We start from the raw sequence: 22,595 nt of genomic DNA on the forward strand, positions 1-22,595 counted from the left end.
ACAATGGGAGTCGTTGTCCACAAAGCGGCATTGCTGGCTGTTTCGCTCCCGCCTTATCCTTTCTTTGGATTGGTGGATACATCTCATCTCCTGTAATGGATACATCTCATTATTGTTGTCCTTTTTTAAATATTCGATGAGGATTGTTGACATCAACTGCCTGTATTCAGTGGAGAGTGAAGCTATGCTACAAGCCTCATTTAATGAACATGCATAGCCATCTCGAGACGTCTCCGATAATAAAGTGTTTATTCTTTAAGTTTCCGGGATGTCACCTTCCCTACTTATATCAGCATTGTGAAACTTCTATTGGATCAAATAAATCTCACGTAGCAAATAAGACATACATTTTTTTTGTTGTTGACCAAATTCGACACTCTCATTGACCTCCATACAAAAACTCCTTGCTTGGTGGGCGAAGCAACACTAACTGCTGGAGGGGAATCATTTCCCGCCGAGTAGGGCCTCCCTTTCTGCCATGGTTGACCGAGCGCTTCCCACAATGCACTCCCATATCAGCGGGAAATAAAAATGGCGAATGTATTAGGGGAGAATGACCCGTTTGTTATTTTCTAAACAAAATTTATTTTGTGTCATATTTTGAGAGGAGCATTTCAAAGAGATTTACCGATATTTGGACAAGACCCCAATCACCGGTTACGACCGAGTACTTCAATATATATGGCATTTTGACCCTCCTAACTGACCGAATGAGGTAGCTCGTAAACTTATCAAAATAACATGTTATTCGCTGAGGGTGCGCTCCAGAATCATTCAGTCTGTTATAGCTCGAAACCTGTGCCTGTAGACAACTGCTAAGAGAAATTGCATACACGATGTATCCAGCTAGCCATTGAACTGAAAACGTATAAGTTAATAGTATCAATTCATTATTTCAGCCCGGATGCAAATGTCCAGACAGCTAGCTAGCAAACTAGCCCACGAACAAAAGGAAAACGTGACGGTGCAGAGAGTGGGATAGGGCTCTAACACCCCAAGACTATTCATTTTCTCACAGATATCTAGTATGTTGAGTTACTTGACAGCTGAGTTGACGCAACCTGTCAAATTCTAGACAATTCTATATTGAGAAGCGTGCATGACTTGCTACTGTTACTTAAAAAATGTGATTTGGCTTTCCAGTGTTCCCATTGAAATAATCTCCTTTTAATATGTGTCTCAGATCTGCTGCTTTGGTGAGATTCAATTGGCCTGTAGCTTCAATACAATGAACGCTTGACAGTGACCCCTATTTTTTTGGGGGGGGGGCAGCAATGTAGGAATTAATTCACCTCTCTCTTCCAATATGACAGAGACTCAACGGCATTAGAGCGCTTGCCGGTCCACCAGCAGAAAGCACCTTCCCTTCGGCAGCAGTGCAAGACGCCAGTGTCCCTGACCAGCGTCCACTCTACCGAGGATAGACATGGAGGGGACACGGTCACCAAGCTCGGCAACAAGTTTGAAGAGGGACAAGAGGTCCTAGCCCGATGGTCGGATGGGCTGTTTTATTTGGGGACTATCACAAAGGTAAGCACCTGTAGTTACTAGGTGGAAAGTTTCAATTTGGTGTAAATGCAATTTCAGACACATCTTATGTCATTTTGCATTAAAGGATCTTGATATTTATTTTCTCCCTCAGATAAATAAGGACAAGCACCGCTGCTTTGTTGTCTTTGAAGATCGGTCCAAGTCCTGGGTTCTGTGGAAGGACATTCAGACAGGCAAGTAGTTCTTCTGCACAAGACATGCTGCCATGTCAAGTTCCAGTCATATTTTTGATAGTCAATGCGATGGACTGTTTTATGCTTGCTTGATAGTATGTTGAACTTTCATCTTTTGCCATCTGTGTAATATGTGTGTATTACACTCTAAAGAAAAAAGCTGTCTGCTAGTAAAAATACATGCCTTTCTATTTTCTCCACAGATATTGCCAATAGACCGTGGGCAGAATCCTTATAATTTTGCTTTCAGAAAGTCTAATTTCTTCTCCAGGATGTACAGTTTCAGTTAAATGTGTGTGTTCATTCCGTTAGGCTTTGCCCTCAGTCATTCTATCTCCGCTTGTCTTGATATCCTTGGTTGAGATTTCTTCAATCTCCTCCTGGTTTATCTTTTGTAATTGTCCCTGACAGTTAACAGACCATAGAATCTCCTACACCAACTGTAAATTCCCCACAGACAAGCATAGGGAAGGCACTCCTCAGCCTGTGTTACTACTGTGTTCATACAATGTTAATTTTATACATGTTAATGAGTCCCACTTCAGGGAGGGGCATATAGGATTAATTGTCATCTATTAGCACCTATTTTTAGTTAGATGACTCATGACTGATGTTTGACATATTGAAATTGGGCAATCATATTTATTCTAAGTGGCAGAAAATGTGATTGTGTTATGTTGAACCTCAAATGGCACCCCCAGTTGTATTTGAGTAGGAATTAATTTAAGTTGGGCCTCTCAACTAAAGTTATAAAGTTGATATTCTATGGCCTTTCCACTGATTTTTTTTCCTCTTTTTTTCTCACCTTTATTTAACCAGGTAGGTTAGTTGAGAACAAGTTCTCATTTGTCACTGTGACCTAGCCAAGATAAAGCATAGCAGTTTGACACATACAACAGAGTTACACATGGAATGAACAAAACATACAGTCAATAATACAGTAGAAAAAAAGGAAAACAAAGTATATACAGTGAGTGCAAATTAGGTCAAATAAGGGAGTTAAGGCAATAAATAGGCCATGGTGGTGAAGTAATTACAATATGGCAATTAAACACCGGAATGGTAGATGTGCAAAAGATGGATGTGCAAGAGGAGCTAAATAAATAAATACAGTATGGGGATGAGGTAGATAGATGGGCTGTATACAGATGGGCTACCTACACTGATGCTTACACTCTGACCAGACCGTGCGTCCGCCATCGCCATTTTGTCCACCTACACCAGACGCGATCAGGACACGCAGGTTGAAATATCAAAACAAACTCTGAACCAACTATATTCATTTGGGGACAGGTCGAAAAGCATGAGACATTTATGGCAATTTAGCTAGCTAGCTTGCTGTTGCTAGAAAATTTGTCCTGGGATATAAACATTGAGTTGTTATTTTACCTGAAATGCACTAGGTCTTCTCCGACAATTAATCCATAGATAAAAGGGTAAAAGTTTGTTTCTAGTAATCTCTCCTCCTTCAGGCTTCTTCTTTGGACTTTATATGGCGGTTGGCAACCAACTTTAAGGTGCACCACCGACTGGAGTGTGGACCTCAGTTCATCTTTCAATCACCCACGTTGGTATATGCTCCTAAAAACCAATGAGATGGGAGAGGCAGGACTTGAAGCGCGTCAAAAACAGAACCAAGTTCTATTTTAGCTCCTGGCTAAGCAGACGTCCGCTGACGCTTGAGCAGTGTGTGTGCAATGATTGAATAACATGCATTATTTCACAGCGCACGAGACGGGAGTGGTGTGGTCCGCATGCTAGACTACGCCATTTTATTTTGTGAGGTTGCAGGTGTTGCAAAAAATAAGTGTTTAACTTCTATATTAAATGACATCCACTTCAAAAAGGGTCCCTCCCTCTTTGGACTGGATATGAATGACAGATTCCTTTTTCAGTCAACTTTGGGTGAAAGTAGCAATCTTGTTTGATTATGTTGGATTGGTAGCACATGGGGATAGGTTTGTGGAGATAGGACTGCATATAGCACTGTGCACACATCACATTGGTGAAATGGAGACTTCCCACCATGGTCTCACACCTTTTGTTTGTCATTTATAAAGTACAAAAGTTAACTTATGCGTTGTTGATATTTCTCTGTCGTTTAGAGCAGAGTTCCCCAAACTTGGTCCCCCCCCACGTGTGCACGTTTAGTTTTTTCCCCTAGTATTACACCCTGACTCAAATAACCAATTCATCATCAAGCTTTGATTATTTGAATCAGCTGTGTAGTGCTATGTCAAAAAATTTAATATGCACCCAGGAGGGGCCTCAGGACCGAGTTTAGGAAACCCTGATCTAGAGGAATGACCCTTCCCACCTGTTTTTTTAGGGGACGAGGGAGGAGAGGACATGGTCTGCACAATATGCCAGGATGAGTGCTCAGAGGATCCCAACGAGATTGTCATCTGCGACAAGTGTGGACAAGGTAGGGCTTAATCACCTTCCTAACAATGGACAGGGTAGGGATTAATCATCATCATAACAATGTGGACAGGATAGGGCTTCATCACCATCCTAACAATGTGGACAGGGTAGGGCTTCATCACCATCCTAACAATGTGGACAGGGTAGGGCTTCATCACCTTCCTAACAATGTGGACAGGGTAGGGCTTCATCACCTTCCTAACAATGTGGACAGGGTAGGGCTTCATCACCTTCCTAACAATGTGGACAGGGTAGGGCTTCATCACCTTCCTAACAATGTGGACAGGGTAGGGCTTCATCACCTTCCTAACAATGTGGACAAGGTTGGGCTTAATCACCATCCCAAGAGTGGATTTTCACCAACAACGAATTCGGCAAGAGATGTTCCGCCCCGTTAATTTTCAATGAGGACATGCAGAGAAATTGTGGGAGGGTGGGGCCCTGCTAGCAGAGGGGTGGAAAAACTTTATGCTAATTTCAAGTGGAGCGACGCGTTGTCAAGAGGGTTCCGCCTCTGGTCAAAATGTAACTTCTTCGTCCTGTAGCGCAAAGACAAGGTTGGGAAATTATGCTTTGGGCCAGATGTTTGTAGGTTCATATCCCATTTAAGGATTCCTTGTTTGCTATCTAGTCATTAGAGGTCCCACCTCTGGAAAAATGTATTGATACAATAGTAATTCTCTCTTAACTGTGACCCGTCTTTTCCTTTCAGGATACCACCAGCTCTGCCACTCACCCATCATCGACTCCAGCCTGATCGACACCGATGAGAAATGGCTCTGTAGGGAGTGTGTGTTCAACACAACAGAGGTAGATACGATACTATATTATTACTAACACTGAGTGTACAAAACATTAGGAACACCTGCTCTTTCCATGACAGACTGACCAGGTGAAAGCTTTGATCCCTTATTGATGTCACCTGTTAAAATCCACTTTAATCATTGTAGGTGAAGGGGCGGAGACAGGATAAAGAAGGATTTTTAAGCCTTGAGACAATTGAGACATGGATTGTGTATGTGTACCATTCAAAGGGTGAATGGGTAAGACAAAAGATTTAAGTTCCTTTGAATGAGGTGTGATTGTAGGTGCCAGGTGCACCGGTTTGTCAAGAACTGCAACGCTGCTGGGTTTTTCACTCAACAGTTTCCCAGGTGTATCAAGAATGGTCCGCCACCCAAAGGACATCCAGCCAACTTGACACAACTGTGGAATGCATTGGAGTCAACACGGGCCAGAATCCCTATGGAATGATTTAAACACCTTGTAGAGTCCATGCTCCGACGAATTGAGGCTGTTCTTAGGGCAAAAGAGGGGGTGCAAAGCGATATTAGGACGGTGTTCCTAATGTTTAGTCTGTGTATATTGTCCATTTACATTTAGTGAGTTCAGCATGCAAGGTACACAAAAAGAAATGCACTAATTAAGCAATAAGGTCCGAGGGGGTGTGGTATATGGCCAATATACCACGGCCAAGGGCTGTTGTATATTGGCCATATACCACAAATACCTGAGGTGCCTTATTGCTATTATTATCTGTTTACCAATGTTATTAGAGCAGTAAAAATACATGTTTTGTCATACCCCTGGTATACAGTCTGATGTACCACTGTTTTCAGATAATCAGCATTCAGGGTTTGTAATACCACCCAGTTTGTAATACCACCCAGTTTGTAATACCACCCAGTTTGTAATACCACCCAGTGGTATACCACCCAGTTTGTAATACCACCCAGTTTGTAATAGAATACAACATAATGCAATATGAAAACACTGGAAAGTGAACCCACACATAATATATTACAGAACCACTGTGTGAAAAGGTCATAGTAATAGTAAGGGAACGCTCCAACCAAATTGAGCTCACAGTCCGGTGTATGTGTTCTCTGACAGAAGGGTCCCAAAGCCCTGCAGGAGCTGAAGCAGTCTCTACCTTATTCCCTGGAGGACCTGGTGTGGGACCAGGGCCACAAGACCAACATCCAGCAATGCTACTGCTACTGTGGAGGGCCTGGAGAGTGAGTCTCTCTCACACACACACACACACACACACACACACACACACACTCACACTCACACTCACACACACTCACACCGTTTGAACCCCTCTCTCCTTTAGCTGGTACCTGAAGATGCTGCAGTGCAACAGGTGTAAGCAGTGGTTCCACGAGGCATGCGTCCAGTGTTTTAAGACGCCCATGCTCTATGGAGACAGGTACTAAACTACCGCACCTTTAAAGCCTCGTATGATAAGTCATCTCTCAGGAAGCATGTGCCGAGTGACTATCTATGGCATGCAAGAAAATAAATCTACTCTTGTGCTTCTCTCTCACCAGGTTCTATCTATTTATTTGCTCAGTTTGCAGTAGTGAACCAGAGTACCTCAAACGACTGCCTCTTAGATGGTGAGAGAAACTTGTGTCGAATTGATTGGTGTACGAGACGGATTGATGTTATTCACTCGAGCTTGTTGATCTATTGTTTCCATCTGTTGAAGCAAACAAGATACCCCAATGACACTGAATCAGTTTAACAGTAGTACAGTCTGTGTGTATGTATGTGTGTGCATTTATTTATTTGATGAAACTGGAGTAGCAGTCTATCATATTTCCCTCGAGGCAAAATGAAGCTATTCTATTCCATGTCAATCCCCATACTGAATCATTGACTTGTGGCTGTTCTGTGCTTCCTTCCTTGTTTTTGTCGAATAGGGTGGACGTTGCACACCTGAGCCTCTACAACATGAGTGTGATTCACAAGAAGAAATACTTTGATTCTGAGCTGGAGCTGATGACTTACATCAACGACAACTGGGAGCAACTGCAGCTCGGGGAGGTAGGACAAAGCTTGACAAAGTTGGGAATAGGGGTGTGAATGTTTAAATGTTAAAACGTTTAAACAACATTGTGATCCTTGACGGCAAGAAAAATATAGTTCCCCCCCCAAAAATGATCACAGTGTCGTTATCACAAAACATTTTATTTTCTATGTTATAGCATAACTAGATAATAGGCTATAAAGACCTTTTGTATTATTTATTTCACCTTTATTTAACAAGGTAGGCCAGTTGAGAACAAGTTCTCATTTACAACTGCGACCTTGCCAAGATGAAGCTAAAGCAGTGTGACAAAAACAACAGAGTTACACAAACAAACGTACAGTCAATAACACAGTAGAAAAATCTATGTACAGTGCGTGCAAATGTAGAAGAATGGGTAGGTAAGGCAATAAATAGGCCATAGAGGCAAAACAATTGCAATTTACCATGAACACTGGAGTGATGTACAGATGATGATGTGCAAGTAGAGATACTGGGGTGCAAGAGGATAAGTAACAATATGGGGATGAGGTAGTTGGGTGTGCTGTTTACAGATTGACTGTGTAAGCTCCTCTGACAGCTGATGCTTAAAGATAAAAATGGATATATAAGACTCCAGCTTCAGAGATTTTTGCAATTCGTTCCAGTCATTGGCAGCAGAGAACTGGAAGGAAAGGCGGCCGAAGGAAATGTTGGCTTTGGGGGTGACCAGTGAAATATACCTGCTGGAGCGCATGCTTCGGGTGGGTGTTGCTATGGTGACCAGTGAGCTGAGATAAGGCTGGGCTTTACCTAGCATAGACTTATAGACGCCCTGGAGCCAGTGGGTTTGGCGACGAATATGTAGTGAGCATACAGCCAACGAGAGCATACAGGTCGCAGTGGTGGGTAGTATATGGTGCTTTGGTGACAAAATGGATGCCACTGTGATAGACTACATCCAATTTGTTGAGTAGAGTGTTGAAGGCTATTTTGGAAATGACATCGCTGAAGTCAAGGACCAGTAGGATAGTCAGTTTTACGAGGGTATGTTTGACAGCATGAGTGAAGGATGCTTTGTTGCGAAATACGAAGCCAATTCTATATTTAATTTTGGATTGGAGATGCTTAATGTGAGCCTGGAAGGAGAGTTTACAGTCTAACCAGACACCTAGGTATTTGTAGTTGTCCACATATTGTAAGTCAGTATCATCCAGAGTAGTGATGCTAGTCGGACGGGAGGTTGCAGGCAGCAATCGGTTGAAGTGCATGCACTTAGTTTTACTTGCATTTAAAAGCAGTTGGAGGCCACGGAAGGAGTGTTGTATGGCATTGAAGCTCGTTTGGAGGTTTGTTATTACAGTGCCCAAAGAAGGGCCAGATGTATACAGAATGGTGTCGTCTGCGTAGAGGTAGATCACAGAATCACCAGCAGCAAGAGCAACATCATTGATATATACAGAGAAAAGAGTCAGCCTGAGAATTGAACCCTCTGGTACCCCCATAGACACTGCCAGAGGTCCGGACAACAGGCCCTCCGATTTGACACACTGAACTCTATCAGAGAAGTAGTTAGTGAACCAGGCGAGACAGTCATTTGAGAAGCCAAGGGTACAAATTACTATAAAAATCAAACTTTCATCAAATCACACATGCAAGATAGCAAATTAAAGCTACACTTGTTGTGAATCGAGCCAACATGTCAGATTTCAAAGGCTTTTCGGCGAAAGCAAGAAGGCTTGTGATTGACAGAGTCGAAAGCCTTGGCCAGGTCGATGAAGATGGCTGCACAGTAATGTATTTTATCGATGGAGGTTATGATATTGTTTAGGACTTGAGCGTGGCTGAGGTGCACCCATGACCAGCTCGGAAACCAGATTGCATAGTGGAGAAGGTACGGTGGGATTCTAAATGGTCGGTGATCTGTTTAACCTGGCTTTCGAAGACTTTTGGAAGGCAGGGTAGGATAGATTTCGGTCTATAACTGTTTGGGTCTAGAGTGTTTCCGCCTTTAAAGAGGGCGATGACCGCGGCAGCTTTCCGATCTTTGGGGATCTCAGACGTCACGAAAGAGGTTGAATAGGCTAGTAATAGGGGTTGCAACAATTTTGGCTGACCATTTTAAAAAGAGGGTCCAGATTTAGCCCAGCTGATTTTTATAGAGATCCAGATTTTGCAGCTCTTTCAGAAAATCAGCTGTCTGGATTTGGGTGAAGCGGGGGGGCTTGGGCAAGTTGCTGCAGGGGGTGCTGAGATGTTGGCCGGGATAGGGGTAGCCAGGTGGAAAGCATGGCCAGCCGTTGAGAAATGCTTACTGAAATGCTTACTGAAACCTCGCCAAAAGCCAGTGAAAATGCCGAGCGCCAAATTCAAATAAATTACTATAAATATCAAACTTTCATGAAATCACACATGCAAGATAGCAAATTAAAGCTTCTCTTATTGTGAATCGAGCCATGTCAGATTTCAAAAAGGCTTTTCGGCAAAAGCAAACGATGCTAATATCTGAGGATAGCACCTCCATAAACAAGAGAGAACATTTCAACCCTGCAGGCACGACACAAAACTCAGAAATAAAAATATAAATCATGCTTTACCTTTGACGAGCTTCTTCTGTTGGCACTCCAATATGTCCCATAAACATCACAAATTTTGTTCGATTAATTCCATCCATATACCCCTAACCCTAACTCTTCTTAAAGAAATTGTTACAGGTCTGTGAGAGCCAGAAATCTTGTTTGTTTGTAGGTGACCAGATACTTATTTTCCACCATAATTTGCAAATAAATTCATTAAAAATCCTACAATGTTGATTTTCTGGATTTTTTTTCTCATTTTGTCTGTCATAGTTGAAGTGTACCTATGATGAAAATTACAGGCATCTCTCATCTTTTTAAATGGGAGAACTTGCACAATTGGTGGCTGACTAAATACTTTTTTGCCCCACTGTATATCCAAAATGTCCATTTATTTGGCGCGTTTGATCCAGAACAACACCGGTTCCAAATTGCGCAATATGACTACAAAATATCTCAAAAGCTACCTGTAAACTTTGCCAACATTTCAAACTACTTTTGTAATTCAACTTTAGGTATTTTTAATGTATGTTTTTAACATAAAATTGAGGACGGGATGATCTGTGTTCAATACAGGAGGAAAACAAACTGTAGCATGCTTTCTGGTCACGCGCCTCTATCTAACAGGACACTTCAAGTTGCCCTCGTTCAAGGTGGCCGTACTTCTTCATTACACAAAGGAAGAACCTCAACCAATTTCTAAAGACTGTTGACATCCAGTGGATTAGATAGGAACTACAAGAAGGTCCCTTAGAAATCTGGATTCCCAATGAAAACCCATTGAAAAGAGTGACCTCAAAAAAACAAAAAATATCTGAATGTTTTGTCCTCGGTGTTTCACCTGCTAAATAAGTTCTGTTATACTCAGACATGATTCAAACAGTTTTAGAAACTTCAGTGTTTTCTATCCAAATCTACTAATAATATGCATATCTTATCTTCTGGACATGAGTAGCAGGCAGTTGAATTTGTGCATGCATTTCATACGGACGTGAAAACACTGCCCCCTGTCACCAAGAAGTTAAGCATGTCCCAGTTTAGGTCACCTAACAGTACGATCTCTGAAGGTAGATGGGGGGGCAATCAATTCACATATGGTGTCCAGCTGGGGGCTGAAGGGAGGTCTATAACAAGCGGCAACGGTAAGAGACTTGTTTCTGGAAAGGTGGGTTTTTAAAAGTAGAAGCTTGAATTGTTTGGGCACAGACCTGAATAGTATGACAGAACTCTGCGGGCTATCTCTGTAGTAGATTGCAACTCTGCCCCCTTTGGCAGTTCTAACTTGTCGGAAAATATTATAGTTGGGGATGGACATTTCAGGATTTTTGGTGGCCTTCCTAAGCCAGGATTTAGATGCGGCTATGGCATCCGGGTTGGCGGAGTGTGCTAAAGCAGTGAATAAAACAAACTTACGGAGGAGGTGGCTTCTCATTTTAACATGCATGAAACCAATGCTTTTACGGTTACAGAAGTCAACAAATGAGAGCGCCTGGGGAATGGGAGTGGAGCTAGGCGCTGCAGGGCCTGGGTTAACCTCTACATCACCAGAGGAGGAGTAGGATAAGGGTACGGCTAAAGGCTATAAGAACTGGTTGTCTCGTGCATTCGGAACAGAGAGTAAAAAGAGCAGGTTTTTTGGCGTAGAAGAATAGATTCAAGGCATAATGTACAGACAAGGGTATGGTAGGATGTGAATAGAGTGGAGGTAAACCTAGGCATTGAGTGACGATGAGAGAGGTTTTGTGTCTAGAGACATCGTTTAGACCAGGTAAGGTCACCGCATGTGTGGGGGGTGGAACACAAGGGCTAGCTACGGCATATTGAGCAGGGCTGGAGGCTCTACAGTGAAATAAGACCTTCACTAACAAAAGCAACAATGGACAAGTCATTAGGGTAGCTAGGCAAGCTGGAGACACGGCGATTCAGACAGCTAGCGGGCCTGGGATAGCAGATGGTACGTCGCAACTGAGGAGCCTGTTGAAACCCCCTCGGACGGTTATGTTGGCAGACCAGTCGTGATGGATCGGCTGGGCTCTGTGTCGGCAGTAAAAGGGTTCAGGCCAATGGCAAAATATGTCTTGAAGCACAAGAATTGGCGGATGGACGTCTTCGGGTAGCCAGGAGATGGGCCGAGCTCCAGGATAGCTCCAGGCTAACTGGTGCTTGCTTCGGGACAGAGACGTTAGCCAGGAGGAGCCACTCGGATAGTAGCTAGCTAGCTGCAATGAGCCGGTGCAAAGGTTCAGAGCTTGCGGTAGGAATCCTGAGATGTGGTAGAGAAAAAGCAGTCCGATATGCTCTGGGTTGATATCGCGCTGTGCAGAGTGGCAGATCCGTACCACATTGGGTGAGGCGGGTTGCAGGAGAGTATGTTCAGTTCGTAGATGGAAATTGAGATGTAAAAAATTATATATATTCAAAAAAAATCAAGAAAAAATATATATATACATGGGACGGGACAAGACAACAGACTAGAGGTCGACCGATTATGATTTTTCAATGCCGATACCGATTATTGGAGGACCAAAAAAAAAAGCGGATGCCGATTTAAAAATGTTTATTTTTATTTGTAATAATGACAATTACAACAATACTGAATGAACACTTATTTTAACTTAATATAATACATCAATAAAAATCAATTTAGCCTCAAATAAATAATGAAACATGTTCAATTTGGTTTAAATAATGCAAAAACAAAGTGTTTGAGAAGAAAGTAAAAGTGCAATATGTGCCATGTAAGAAAGCTAAGTTTAAGTTCCTTGCTCAGAACATATGAAAGCTGGTGGTTCCTTTTAACATGAGACTTCAATATTCCAAGGTAAGAGGTTTTAGGTTGTAGTTAATATTGTATTTATAGGACTATTTCTCTCTCTAGCATTTGTATTTCATATACCTTTGACTATTGGATGTTATTATAGGCACTTTAGTATTGCCAGTGTAACAGTATAGCTTCCGTCCCTCTCCTCGCCCCTACCTGGGCTCGAACTAGGAACACCTCGACAACAGCCACCCTAGAAGCATCGCTCCACAAAATCTGCGGCCCTTGCAGAGCAAGGGGAATAACTACTCCCAAGTCTCAGAGCGAGTGACGTTTGAAACGCTATTAGCGCGCACCCCGCTAACTAGCTAGCCATTTCACATCGGTTACACCAGCCTAGTCTCGGGATTTGATAGGCTTGAAGTCATAAACAGCTCAATGCTTGAAGCCGAGCGAAGAGCTGCTGGCAAAACGTACGAAAGTCCTGTTTGAATGAATGCTTACGAGCCTGCTGCTGCCTACCACCGCTCAGTCAGACTGCTCTATCAAATATCAAATCATAGACTTAATTATACCATAATAACACACAGAAATACGAGCCTTTGATCATTAATATGGTCGAATCCAGAAACTATCATTTCAAAAACTAAACGTTTATTCAGTGAAATACGGAACCGTTCTGTATTTTATCTAACGGGTGGCATCCCTAATTCTAAATATTGCTGCTACATTGTACAACCTTCAGTGTTGTGTCATAATTACGTAAAATTCTTCCAAATTAGTTTGCAACGAGGCAGGCGGCCCAAAATGTTGCATATACCCTGACTGCGTGCAATGAACGCAAGAGAAGTGATTCAATTTCACCTGGTTAATATTGCCTGTTAACCTGGATTTATTTTAGCTACATATGCAGGTTTAAAATGATATACTTCTGTGTATTGATTTTAAGAAAGGCATTGATGTTTATGGTTAGGTACAGTCGTGTAACGATTGTGCTTTTTTCGCAAATGCGCTTTTGTTAAATCATCCCCCGTTTGGCGGAGTTGGCTGTCTTTGTTAGGAAGAAATAGTCTTCACACAGTTCGCAACGAGCCAGGCTACCCAAACTGCTGCATATACCCGGACTCTATTGCAAGGGAAGTGACACAATTTACCTAAAAGAAATTCATGTGCGCAGGCAATATTAACTAAAAATGCAGGTTTAAAAATATATACTTGTGTATTGATTTTAAGAAAGGCATGGATGTTTATGGTTAGGTACACGTTGGAGCAACTAGTCCTTTTTCGCGAATGCGCACCGCATCGATTATATGCAATGCAGGACATGCTAGATAACTACATATGGTTGATGATAATTACTAGTTTAACTAGTGATTATGATTGATTGATTGTTTTTTATAAGATACGTTTAATGCTAGTTAGCAACTTACCTTGGCTTCTTACTGCATTCGCGTAACAGGCAGGCTCCTCGTGGAGTGTAATGAGAGGCAGGTGGTTAGAGCGTTGGATTAGTTACTGTTAGGTTGCAAGATTGAATCCCCGAGCTGACAAGGTAAAAAATCTGTCGTTCTGCCCCTGAACAAGGCAGTTAACCCACTGTTCCTAGGCTGTCATTGAAAATAAGAATGTGTTCTTAACTGACTTGTCTAGTGAAATAAAGGTGATAAAAAATATATATATATTTTTTTTTCATCAGCCAAATCTGTGTCCAAAAATACCGATTTCCAATTGTTATGAAAACTTGAAATCGGCCCAAATTAATCGGCCATTCCGATTAATCGGTCAACTTCTACAACAGGCGTTTGACTGCTACGCCATCTTGGATATTTTGCCTGTGGAAAGTTGTGTAATTTAAATAAAAAACAAAGAGCAAGAGGCAAACTTTGGGCTACTTTGGTGAATTTGTGAGCCGTACAAGATATTGCGAGATACAGATTACCAAGATATATGCACTCTGTTCTGCCTGCTCCTTCCTCTCGCTCCCTCACGCTGTTCTGCCTGCTCCTTCCTCTCGCTCCCTCATGCTGTTCTGCCTGCTCCTTCCTCTCTCTCCCTCACGCTGTTCTGCCTGCTCCTTCCTCTCGCTCCCTCATGCTGTTCTGCCTGCCCTTCCTCTCTCTCCCTCATGTTGTTCTGCCTGCCCCTTCCTCTCGCTCCCTCATGCTGTTCGGCCCTGCTTTACTGAAGTGCGACATTATAAGCCAAGAACTTGCGAGATACAGCTTTTGATTGCTGATAGATAGGCCTAGTGCATGGTTCTGACTGTCTGCCTGGTGGCCGACCTGCCTATACTGTGCCCCTTCCCTCTCACTCCATCCCTCGGTATGAAAATGCAGGTGTTTGTGTTCTCGGGAGTACGGCAACTAATCCGTCTCCTCCGATCCAAAATCACTTAATCTTAGGAGTCGATTCCGGTGTCTTGATACTCAGAAATGGGATTCGACACCGGAATTCGACTCCCCACCATTACGTCATTAACAATTGGAAAGGGGAAAGTGGGATACCTAGTCAGTTGTCCAACTGAATGTATTCAACTGAAGTGTGTCTTCCCCATTTAACCCAACCCCTCTGAATCAGAGAGGTGCGGGGGGCTGCCTTAATAATCGACACCCACGTCTTCGACACCTGGGGAACAGGGGGTTAACTGCCTTGCTCAGGGGCAGAATGACAGATTTTTACCTTGTCAGTTCGAGGATTTGTTCCAGCAACCTTCCAGTTACTGGCCCAACGCTCTGACCAAAGGCAAGCGACAGCAGCAAATTCCTGTATGGAAGTACAATACTTTGAGAAGTTAAATGGAAAAAAATGTGCAAGCTGGAATTGAGGTACAAAAATGGTAGTACAGGTGCATTGCTTAACCATCTGAAAGACACACCGTGAGACCCAAAATATTGCTGGTAGCAGCTCAGCCTCTTTACACTTTTTAAATTGAAATTTCAGACTTTTTCTTATCGTTTTAATGGAAAACCAAAATAAATAAATGGGGAGCCATGCCCAGGCAATCAGTTATTTTTTCCCACAAAAGGGCTTTATTGCAAACAGAAATACTACTCAGTTTCATCAGCTGTCCGGGTGGCTTGTCTCAGATGATGTGGAGGTCATGGGCTGGTGGATTTACCCATGGTCTGCGATTGTAAGGCCAGTTAAACAATCTGCCAAGTTCTCTAAAATGACGTTGGAGGCAGCTTATGGTAGAGAAATTAACATTTAGTTCTTTGGCAACAGCTCTGGTGGACATTCCTGCAGTCGGCATGCCAATTGCACCCTCCCTCAACTTGAGACATCTGTGGCATTGTGTTGTGTGACAAAACTGAACATTTGAGTGTCATTTTATTGTCCCCGGCACAAGGTGCACCTGTGTAATGATCATGCCGTTTAATCATCTTTTTGATATACCACACCTGTCAGGTTGATGGATTATCTTGGTAAAGGAGAAATGGTCATTAACAGGGATGTAATCACATTTCTGCACAACATTTTAGAGAAATAAGCTTTTTTTTGCATCTGGAACATTTCTGGTATCTTTTATTTCACCTCATGGAACATGGGACCAACACTTTACATGTTGCGTTTTTTATATTTTTGTTGAATTTATTTTATTTGATACAGCAGTATATGACATTTTAACACTAAATAAATCTGACTTTTTCATTTTTCCAAATCCAGCTTTCAGCCACTCCTCAGTCGGACCGATATGAAAGTATTTTGGAAGCACTGAATAGCAACCACAGCATGTGAGTAACTCTCTCTGACCTTATGATTTCTGTAATGTTAGCATACAAATCAACCCTCATTTGTCCATCTCTCTTAGGTTCATGTCAGGAAAGGAGATTAAGAAGAAGAAGCACCTCTTTGGGCTGAGGATCCGTTTTCCTCCGGGTCCCCAGAGCTCTGACCTGCTGGCCAACAGAGGGGAGCCAGAGAGGGCCTCCAACGAGATCAAGATCAAAGGCAGGAAGGCTATCAAGCCTCTTACCAACACAAGGTGGAACTCAAGTTTCTACTAAATTATGTTATGAGAAACTCATAAAAAAAGCATACTAATTAAAAAAACACGTTTTTTTTGCATGCTAAAAACAGTGGGGCAAAAAAGTATTTAGTCAGCCACCAATTGTGCAAGTTCTCCCACTTAAAAAGATGCGAGAGGCCTGTAATTTTCATCATAGGTACACTTCAACTATGACAGACACAATTAGGGAAAACAATCCAGAAAATCACATTGTAGGGTTTTTTAACCTCAAACAGTCACACTCCAAACTCCACTATGGCCAAGACCAAAGAGCTGTCAAAGGACACCAGAAACAAAATTGTAGACCTGCACCAGGCTGGGAAGACTGAATCTGGTTTGAAGAAATCAACTGTGGGAGCAATTATTAGGAAATGGAAGACATACAAGACCACTGATAATCTCCGACGATCTGGGGCTCCACGCAAGATCTCACACCGTGGGGTCAAAATGATCACAAGAACGGTGAGCAAAAATCCCAGAACCACACGGGGGGACCTAGTGAATGACCTGCAGAGAGCTGGGACCAAAGTAACAAAGCCTACCATCAGTAACACAATACGCCGCCAGGGACTCAAATCCTGCAGTGCCAGACGTGTCCCCCTGCTTAAGCCAGTACATGTCCAGGCCCGTCTGAAGTTTGCTAGAGAGCATTTGGATGATCCAGTAGAAGATTGGGAGAATGTCAGATGAAACCAAAATGGAACTTTTTGGTAAAAACTCACCTTGTCGTGTTTGGAGGACAAAGAATGCTGAGTTGCATCCAAAGAACACCATACCTACTGTGAAGCATGTGGGTGGAAACATCATGCTTTGGGGCTGTTTTTCTGCAAATGGACCAGGACGACTGATCCGTGTAAAGGAAAGAATGAATGGGGCCATGTATCGTGAGATTTTGAGTGAAAACCTCCTTCCATCAGCAAGGGCATTGAAGATGAAACGTGGCTGGTTCTTTCAGCATTTCAAGGTCCTGGAGTGGCCTAGCCAGTCTCCAGATCTCAACTCCATAGAAAATCTTTGAAGGGAGTTGAAAGTCTGTGTTGCCCAACAACAGCCCCAAAACATCACTGCTCTATAGGAGATCTGCATGGAGGAATGGGCCAAAATACAAGCAACAGTGTGTGAAAACTTACAGAAACTTACAGAAAATGTTTGACCTCTGTCATTACCAACAAAGAGTATATAACAAAGTATTGAGAAACCTTTGTTATTGACCAAATACTATATTTTCCACCATAATTTGCAAATAAATTCATTAAAAATCCTACAATGTGATTTTCTGGATTTTGTCTGTCATAGTAGTGTACCTATGATGAAAATTACAGGCCTCTCATCTTTTTAAGTGGGAGAACTTGCACAATTGGTGGCTGACTAAATACTTTTTTGCCCCACTGTATCCTGGTAAGACTGTTTTGGTTTTTATCTCCGTACTTTTGGTTGGGTTTGGCTAGCCTGAAGTTGACTGGTAAGATAAGGGACCAGAAAAGAAAACTATCCTTTTCAGTAAACTATGATGACTCAATTTGACGGTGTGAATCTGGTTGTTCCAGTGAAGTAACCAATGGCGTGGTGAAGAAGGCCAAGAAGATGAAGAAACAGGGAGGTCACTCCCTGGCGACTCTGGACAAGCAAAGTCGCGCCAGTGAACTCTTGGCCCAGGTGTGTGTGTTTAATACTACTTCTATTGATCAACATTAACACCTTTACCCAAAGTTAAAACATTTTTAGAGGTATGTTGTTCATCCATTGAGATGTGTAAATACCTCTTTATCCCCCCTGAAGGATATGAAGCCACCACCACCTCTGGATACCCAGTCCTTAAGGAGGTCAGCTATCCCCCAAAAATGTAATTTGTGAAAATTTTGCTCAGTTTGTGAAACTGTTGAATGGTGGTGTTCTTCTTTACTCCCAGCAGCAGGAGTGACAGATCTCTTCCCTCCTCCAGTACCTCCGAGATGGAATCCATCAGTGCCGTCCGCACCACTGAAACTACCTCAACTAGCCTCTCCAGACAGTCCAGGTACATTCTACAATAGCATTATGGTACACCAAGTATGTGGACATCTCTTCAAATGAGGTGATTTGGCTGTTTCAGCCATGCCAGCTGCTGACAGGTGTATAAAATCGAGCACACAGCCATGCAATCGCCGTAGACAAACATTGGCAGTAGAATGGCCTGTACTGAAGAGCTCAGTGACTTTCAACGTGGCACCGTCATAGCATGTCACCTGTCCAACAAGTCAGTTTGTCATATTTCTATCCTGCGAGAGATGCCCCTTGAAGCCACACTAGCACAATAACTGTTTGTTGGGAGCTTCATGAAATGGGTTTCCATGGCCGAGCAGCCTCACACAAGCCTAAGATCCCCATGTGCGTTGCCAAGCGTCGGTTGGAGTGGCCTAAGCTCGCCACCATTGGAATCTGGAGCAGTGGAAACGCCTTCTCAGGAGTGATGAATCAAGCTTCACCATCTGGCAGTCCGACGGACGAATCTGGTTTTGGTGGATGCCAGGATAACGCTACCTGCCCCAGTGCATTTTGCCAACTATTAAGTTTGGTGGAGGAGGAATAATGGTCTGGGCCTATTTTTTTCATCGTTCGGGCTCGGCTCCTTAGTTACAGTGAAGGGAAATCCTACCGCATAGTGACATTCTAGACTATTCTGTACTTCCAACTTTGACAACAGTTTTTGGGAAGGCCCTTTCATGTTTCAGCATGTCGGTGCCCCTGTGCACAAAGCGAGGTCCATACAGAAATGATTTGTCTATCGGTGTGGAAGAACTTGACTGCCCTGCACAGAGCCCTGACCTCAACCACATCGAACACCTTTGGGATGAATTGGAACGCTGACTGCGAGCCAGACCAAATAGCCCAACATCAGTGCACAACCTCACTAATTCTCTCTCTCGCTTTTCGCTCTTTCTCTTCCCTATTCCTCCCCAGCTTGTGTAGCTCCAGTAAGACGTTCACGGGTCGCCACTGGCCCATCGCCCAGCCCCCCCTGAAGAGGAGACGGGGCCGGCCACGTCGGGCCCCCCTCCAGCCCCCCAACCCTGAGATCCCCCCTCCTCACCAGCCAGACCCCCACCACCTCCCAGAGCCCCCCATCCCCCTGCCGGGGCTCCACTCCACAGACATAGTGCACGGGCTGGGCCAAGGTGGTCAGCTGTCCCACCTGAAGAGCTCAATCAGTAGCTACTTTGGGGTGGCAGGCCGCCTGGAGTGCGGGGAGAAGTACCGCATCCTAGCTCGCCGGGTCACCCTGGACGGCAAGGTTCAATACCTGGTGGAGTGGGAGGGCGTCACTGCCTCCTAAACTTGTCGTAGCGCTTACGTAGTTTATTACACATACGTAGCGCTTAACATGTTTACACAGCGTTTATAAAGCATTATAAACTGGGTGGTTCTGAATGCTGATTGGCTGAAAGCTGTGGTATATCAGGCCGTATACCACGGGTATGACACATTTATTTTTACTGTTCTAACTACATTGGTAACCAGTTTATAATAGCAATAAGGCACCTCGGGGTTTGTGGTATATGAACAGCCTAAGAACAGCCCTTAGCCGTGGTATATTGGCCATACACCACGCCACCTCTGCTTAATTGCACTCTACTTCTGAGATCGGGCTTCCCCGTGTTGCCCAGTCTGGAACGGCGCTTGCGTTTCCAGTGATATGCTCCAGTGATATGGTCTTTCTGTGACTTGTCTTTTGTGTTTGAGATCTGTTTCAGTTTTGTGAACTGAAGAGGTTAAGAGATCAGCTTTGGCAGAATGTAAAATGAATGGTGTTTAGAGTGGCTAGGTAGGGGGTGTGAATGGTGTTTGAGTGTCTTTGAGCCTGACCTGATATGTTGAAAGTGTTTGCGAGTAGTTGATGTTCGAGAGGGACTCAAACAACAGAGATGATGTTGGGCTGCTGCAAACCCGTTTATTATTATTGTTTATTATGAATTATTATATATCTTTACTTTTCTACGTTTTTATTGATATGCCTCGAGTGTCTAGTGAGACAGTTCATTTTTTTACGATTTGGATTTGATTGCACATACTGTGTCAAGTTCAGCCTGTTCTCAGCAATTCTCCTGAACCCGTTGTACCCAGGCTCATAAAATCACTTAGAGATATGAAGTTTCTCTTTTCTGTCTTTGGCAGCTGAAAGCATGTAACCTCTAGCTCTAATCTCTGCTTAATGTTCTGCAAATCATCTCACTATGAATAGTTTTAATATCACTGTGTTCTTGTCCAAATCTACACTATGTCAAGATTTTACTCAGACTTTTTCTAATGCATTATTAATTACTGGTAGAATTTGCTTTGAGGGCTGAGCTTGTGTGAAAGAACGTTAGTGACTGACTTCATGTGTATGTGGTAACTGGTATAGTTAGGCCTTGTTACATTTGAAAGGTTGAGTAATGTACCCACGTTTTTACTTGTGTTCTACAATATACAGTGTGGCAAAAAAGTATTTTGTCAGCCACCAATTGTGCAAGTTCTCCCACTTAAAAAGATGAGAGGCCTGTAATTTTCATCATAGGTACACTTCAACTATGACAGACAAAATGAGAAAACAAATCCAGAAAATCAACATCATTAACTTTTGTTAATGACCAAATACTTATTTTCCACCATAATTTGCAAATAAATTAAATAAAAATCCTACAATGTGATTTTCTGGATTTTTTTCTGTCATTTTGTCTGTCATAGTTGAAGTGTACCTATGATGAAAATTACAGGCCTCATCTTTTTAAGTGGGAGAACTTGCACAATTGGTGGCTGACTAAATACTTTTTTGCCCCACTGTATGTTCTGAAGATATACATTTTTGCTGCATTTTTTAAATAGGCAATCATTGTACTTTTAGATATCTACAGTTACATTTATGAACCTCTTAAAGGACTTTGTTCCTTAATTTTCTTCCCTCTGCGGTTATATTTTATGACTTTGATCAGTGCGAACATTGAATGCAAAAATCTCATGGACCTTTCTACTTAAACAAATAAAACTGATTTCAGTTCTTAAATCCGCCTATGCAACTTAAGTCTCGAAAGACAATTGTTTTTGTATTTCAATCACTTGACCGCAAGATTGGCATCATCAACAAACCGCAACAATATTTTGGTTTCATCTGAGTCGGGCCTTTTTGTTTTTTTATTTCAGGTGCTATTTATTTCACCTTTTACTCAGAACTGTGCACTTAGCCAGACGTCTGCTGGTACAGCCAGCTCACCTAGAACCCACTCAGGATATGCGCAGCAACTTTACTATATGTATGATGTACTCAAAGATTTGGAATGTAACATGTTATTGATGGAACATTGGAACATTTTCTGTGGTGTCAGTATTTCATTGAAGTTCATTTTAAAGAAAATGTAGCGTTCATTTAGTCATTCCTCTGTGACTGGTTGTTTTCAAAAAGCTGCAGTTCAGTCCATTATGCTACAGGGTCACAAATGTCTTAGTTCATCTGAAAACATTATCTTCCACTTATCTCATGAAGTGTTTTTAAAATATTTTTTTATATTTAGTTCCCTTCACCTCTGAGGGGTTAGGTTCAACACAGAAGACACATTTAATTTGAATGCATTCAGTTGTACAACTGACTAGGTATCTCCCCCACTGTGTCATTGTAAGAGTTCAAGCAGTTAATGCCTCTTGCTATTGGATGTGTTTTGTTATTCTCAGATAATGCCATTTTCCCCTTGAGGCAGTGGAGTTGGGTCTTGACGTTGATACCTCTTTATTAAAAACAAAAGTTATTTTAAGCTTTTCTTCTGTATCAAACTTTATTGGTCACATACACATTTAGCAAATGTTATTGCGGGTGTAGTGAAATGCTTGTGTGTGTGTATGTTGTTCCAGTGTTAGACCCCTGGATATTTGTTTTCTACTGCCTTTGAACAGGCTTCTTCATCCAAATAATAAATATCTAAAAGCCTACTGATCATTATTTATTTATTTTCTTCACATTGGCACTTTTGTTTTGATTCCAGTATGTCATCTTGCTGTTTTTTGTTTTGTTTTTTGAAGTAAATATATGGCATGTTACATTTCCATGAAGTAAGACAGTGTAGAGAATTAATTCAGGTCACACATTGTCACCAGCTAGTTAACATTAACCCAGAAATAATAATTCCTATTTTTTCTGATTTCACTCCAGTAGTTGGCTTACATCTCAGCTGTGTCATTATGGTCAGGTGGTCATCTCTGGCGATCATCATTGACATGATACAAGGGTAGTTTATATTTATTCATATATGTTTAAGTTTTATTCCAAAGATGAATGTGTCCACCCTGAAGTGGCAGT

At 42.5% G+C, this 22,595-nt stretch overlaps 1 protein-coding gene across 6 annotated transcripts; it reads left to right on the forward strand.

The window, feature by feature from the left end:
- Window positions 1-507: 507 nt before the first annotated feature.
- On the forward strand, window positions 508-22,228 carry LOC135558495 (metal-response element-binding transcription factor 2-like). 6 transcript variants are annotated; one of them, XM_064992330.1, is made up of 16 exons: window positions 508-715; window positions 1,314-1,530; window positions 1,643-1,724; window positions 4,054-4,149; window positions 4,861-4,958; window positions 5,099-5,191; window positions 6,042-6,166; window positions 6,268-6,363; window positions 6,485-6,553; window positions 6,860-6,983; window positions 15,949-16,016; window positions 16,094-16,267; window positions 17,839-17,947; window positions 18,071-18,114; window positions 18,201-18,308; window positions 19,232-22,228. In XM_064992330.1, exons 1-16 carry the CDS (start codon window positions 711-713, stop codon window positions 19,602-19,604), a joined length of 1,881 nt encoding a protein of 626 aa, XP_064848402.1. In that variant the 5' UTR covers window positions 508-710; the 3' UTR covers window positions 19,605-22,228. The 6 variants fall into 6 exon arrangements, with proteins under 6 accessions (XP_064848402.1, XP_064848403.1, XP_064848404.1 ...); XM_064992331.1 differs by having other exon boundaries at window positions 18,204-18,308; XM_064992332.1 differs by having other exon boundaries at window positions 18,207-18,308.
- Window positions 22,229-22,595: the final 367 nt, after the last annotated feature.

This window comes from Oncorhynchus masou, chromosome 17 (assembly GCF_036934945.1).
Source record: "Oncorhynchus masou masou isolate Uvic2021 chromosome 17, UVic_Omas_1.1, whole genome shotgun sequence".
NCBI lineage: Eukaryota > Metazoa > Chordata > Actinopteri > Salmoniformes > Salmonidae > Oncorhynchus > Oncorhynchus masou.

Coding starts and splice junctions, on each gene's coding strand:
- LOC135558495 (XM_064992330.1), top strand. Junction 6,167..6,267: donor TACTGTGGAGGGCCTGGAGA/GTGAGTCTCTCT, acceptor TCTCTCCTTTAG/CTGGTACCTGAAGATGCTGC. Junction 6,984..15,948: donor AGCAACTGCAGCTCGGGGAG/GTAGGACAAAGC, acceptor TTCCAAATCCAG/CTTTCAGCCACTCCTCAGTC.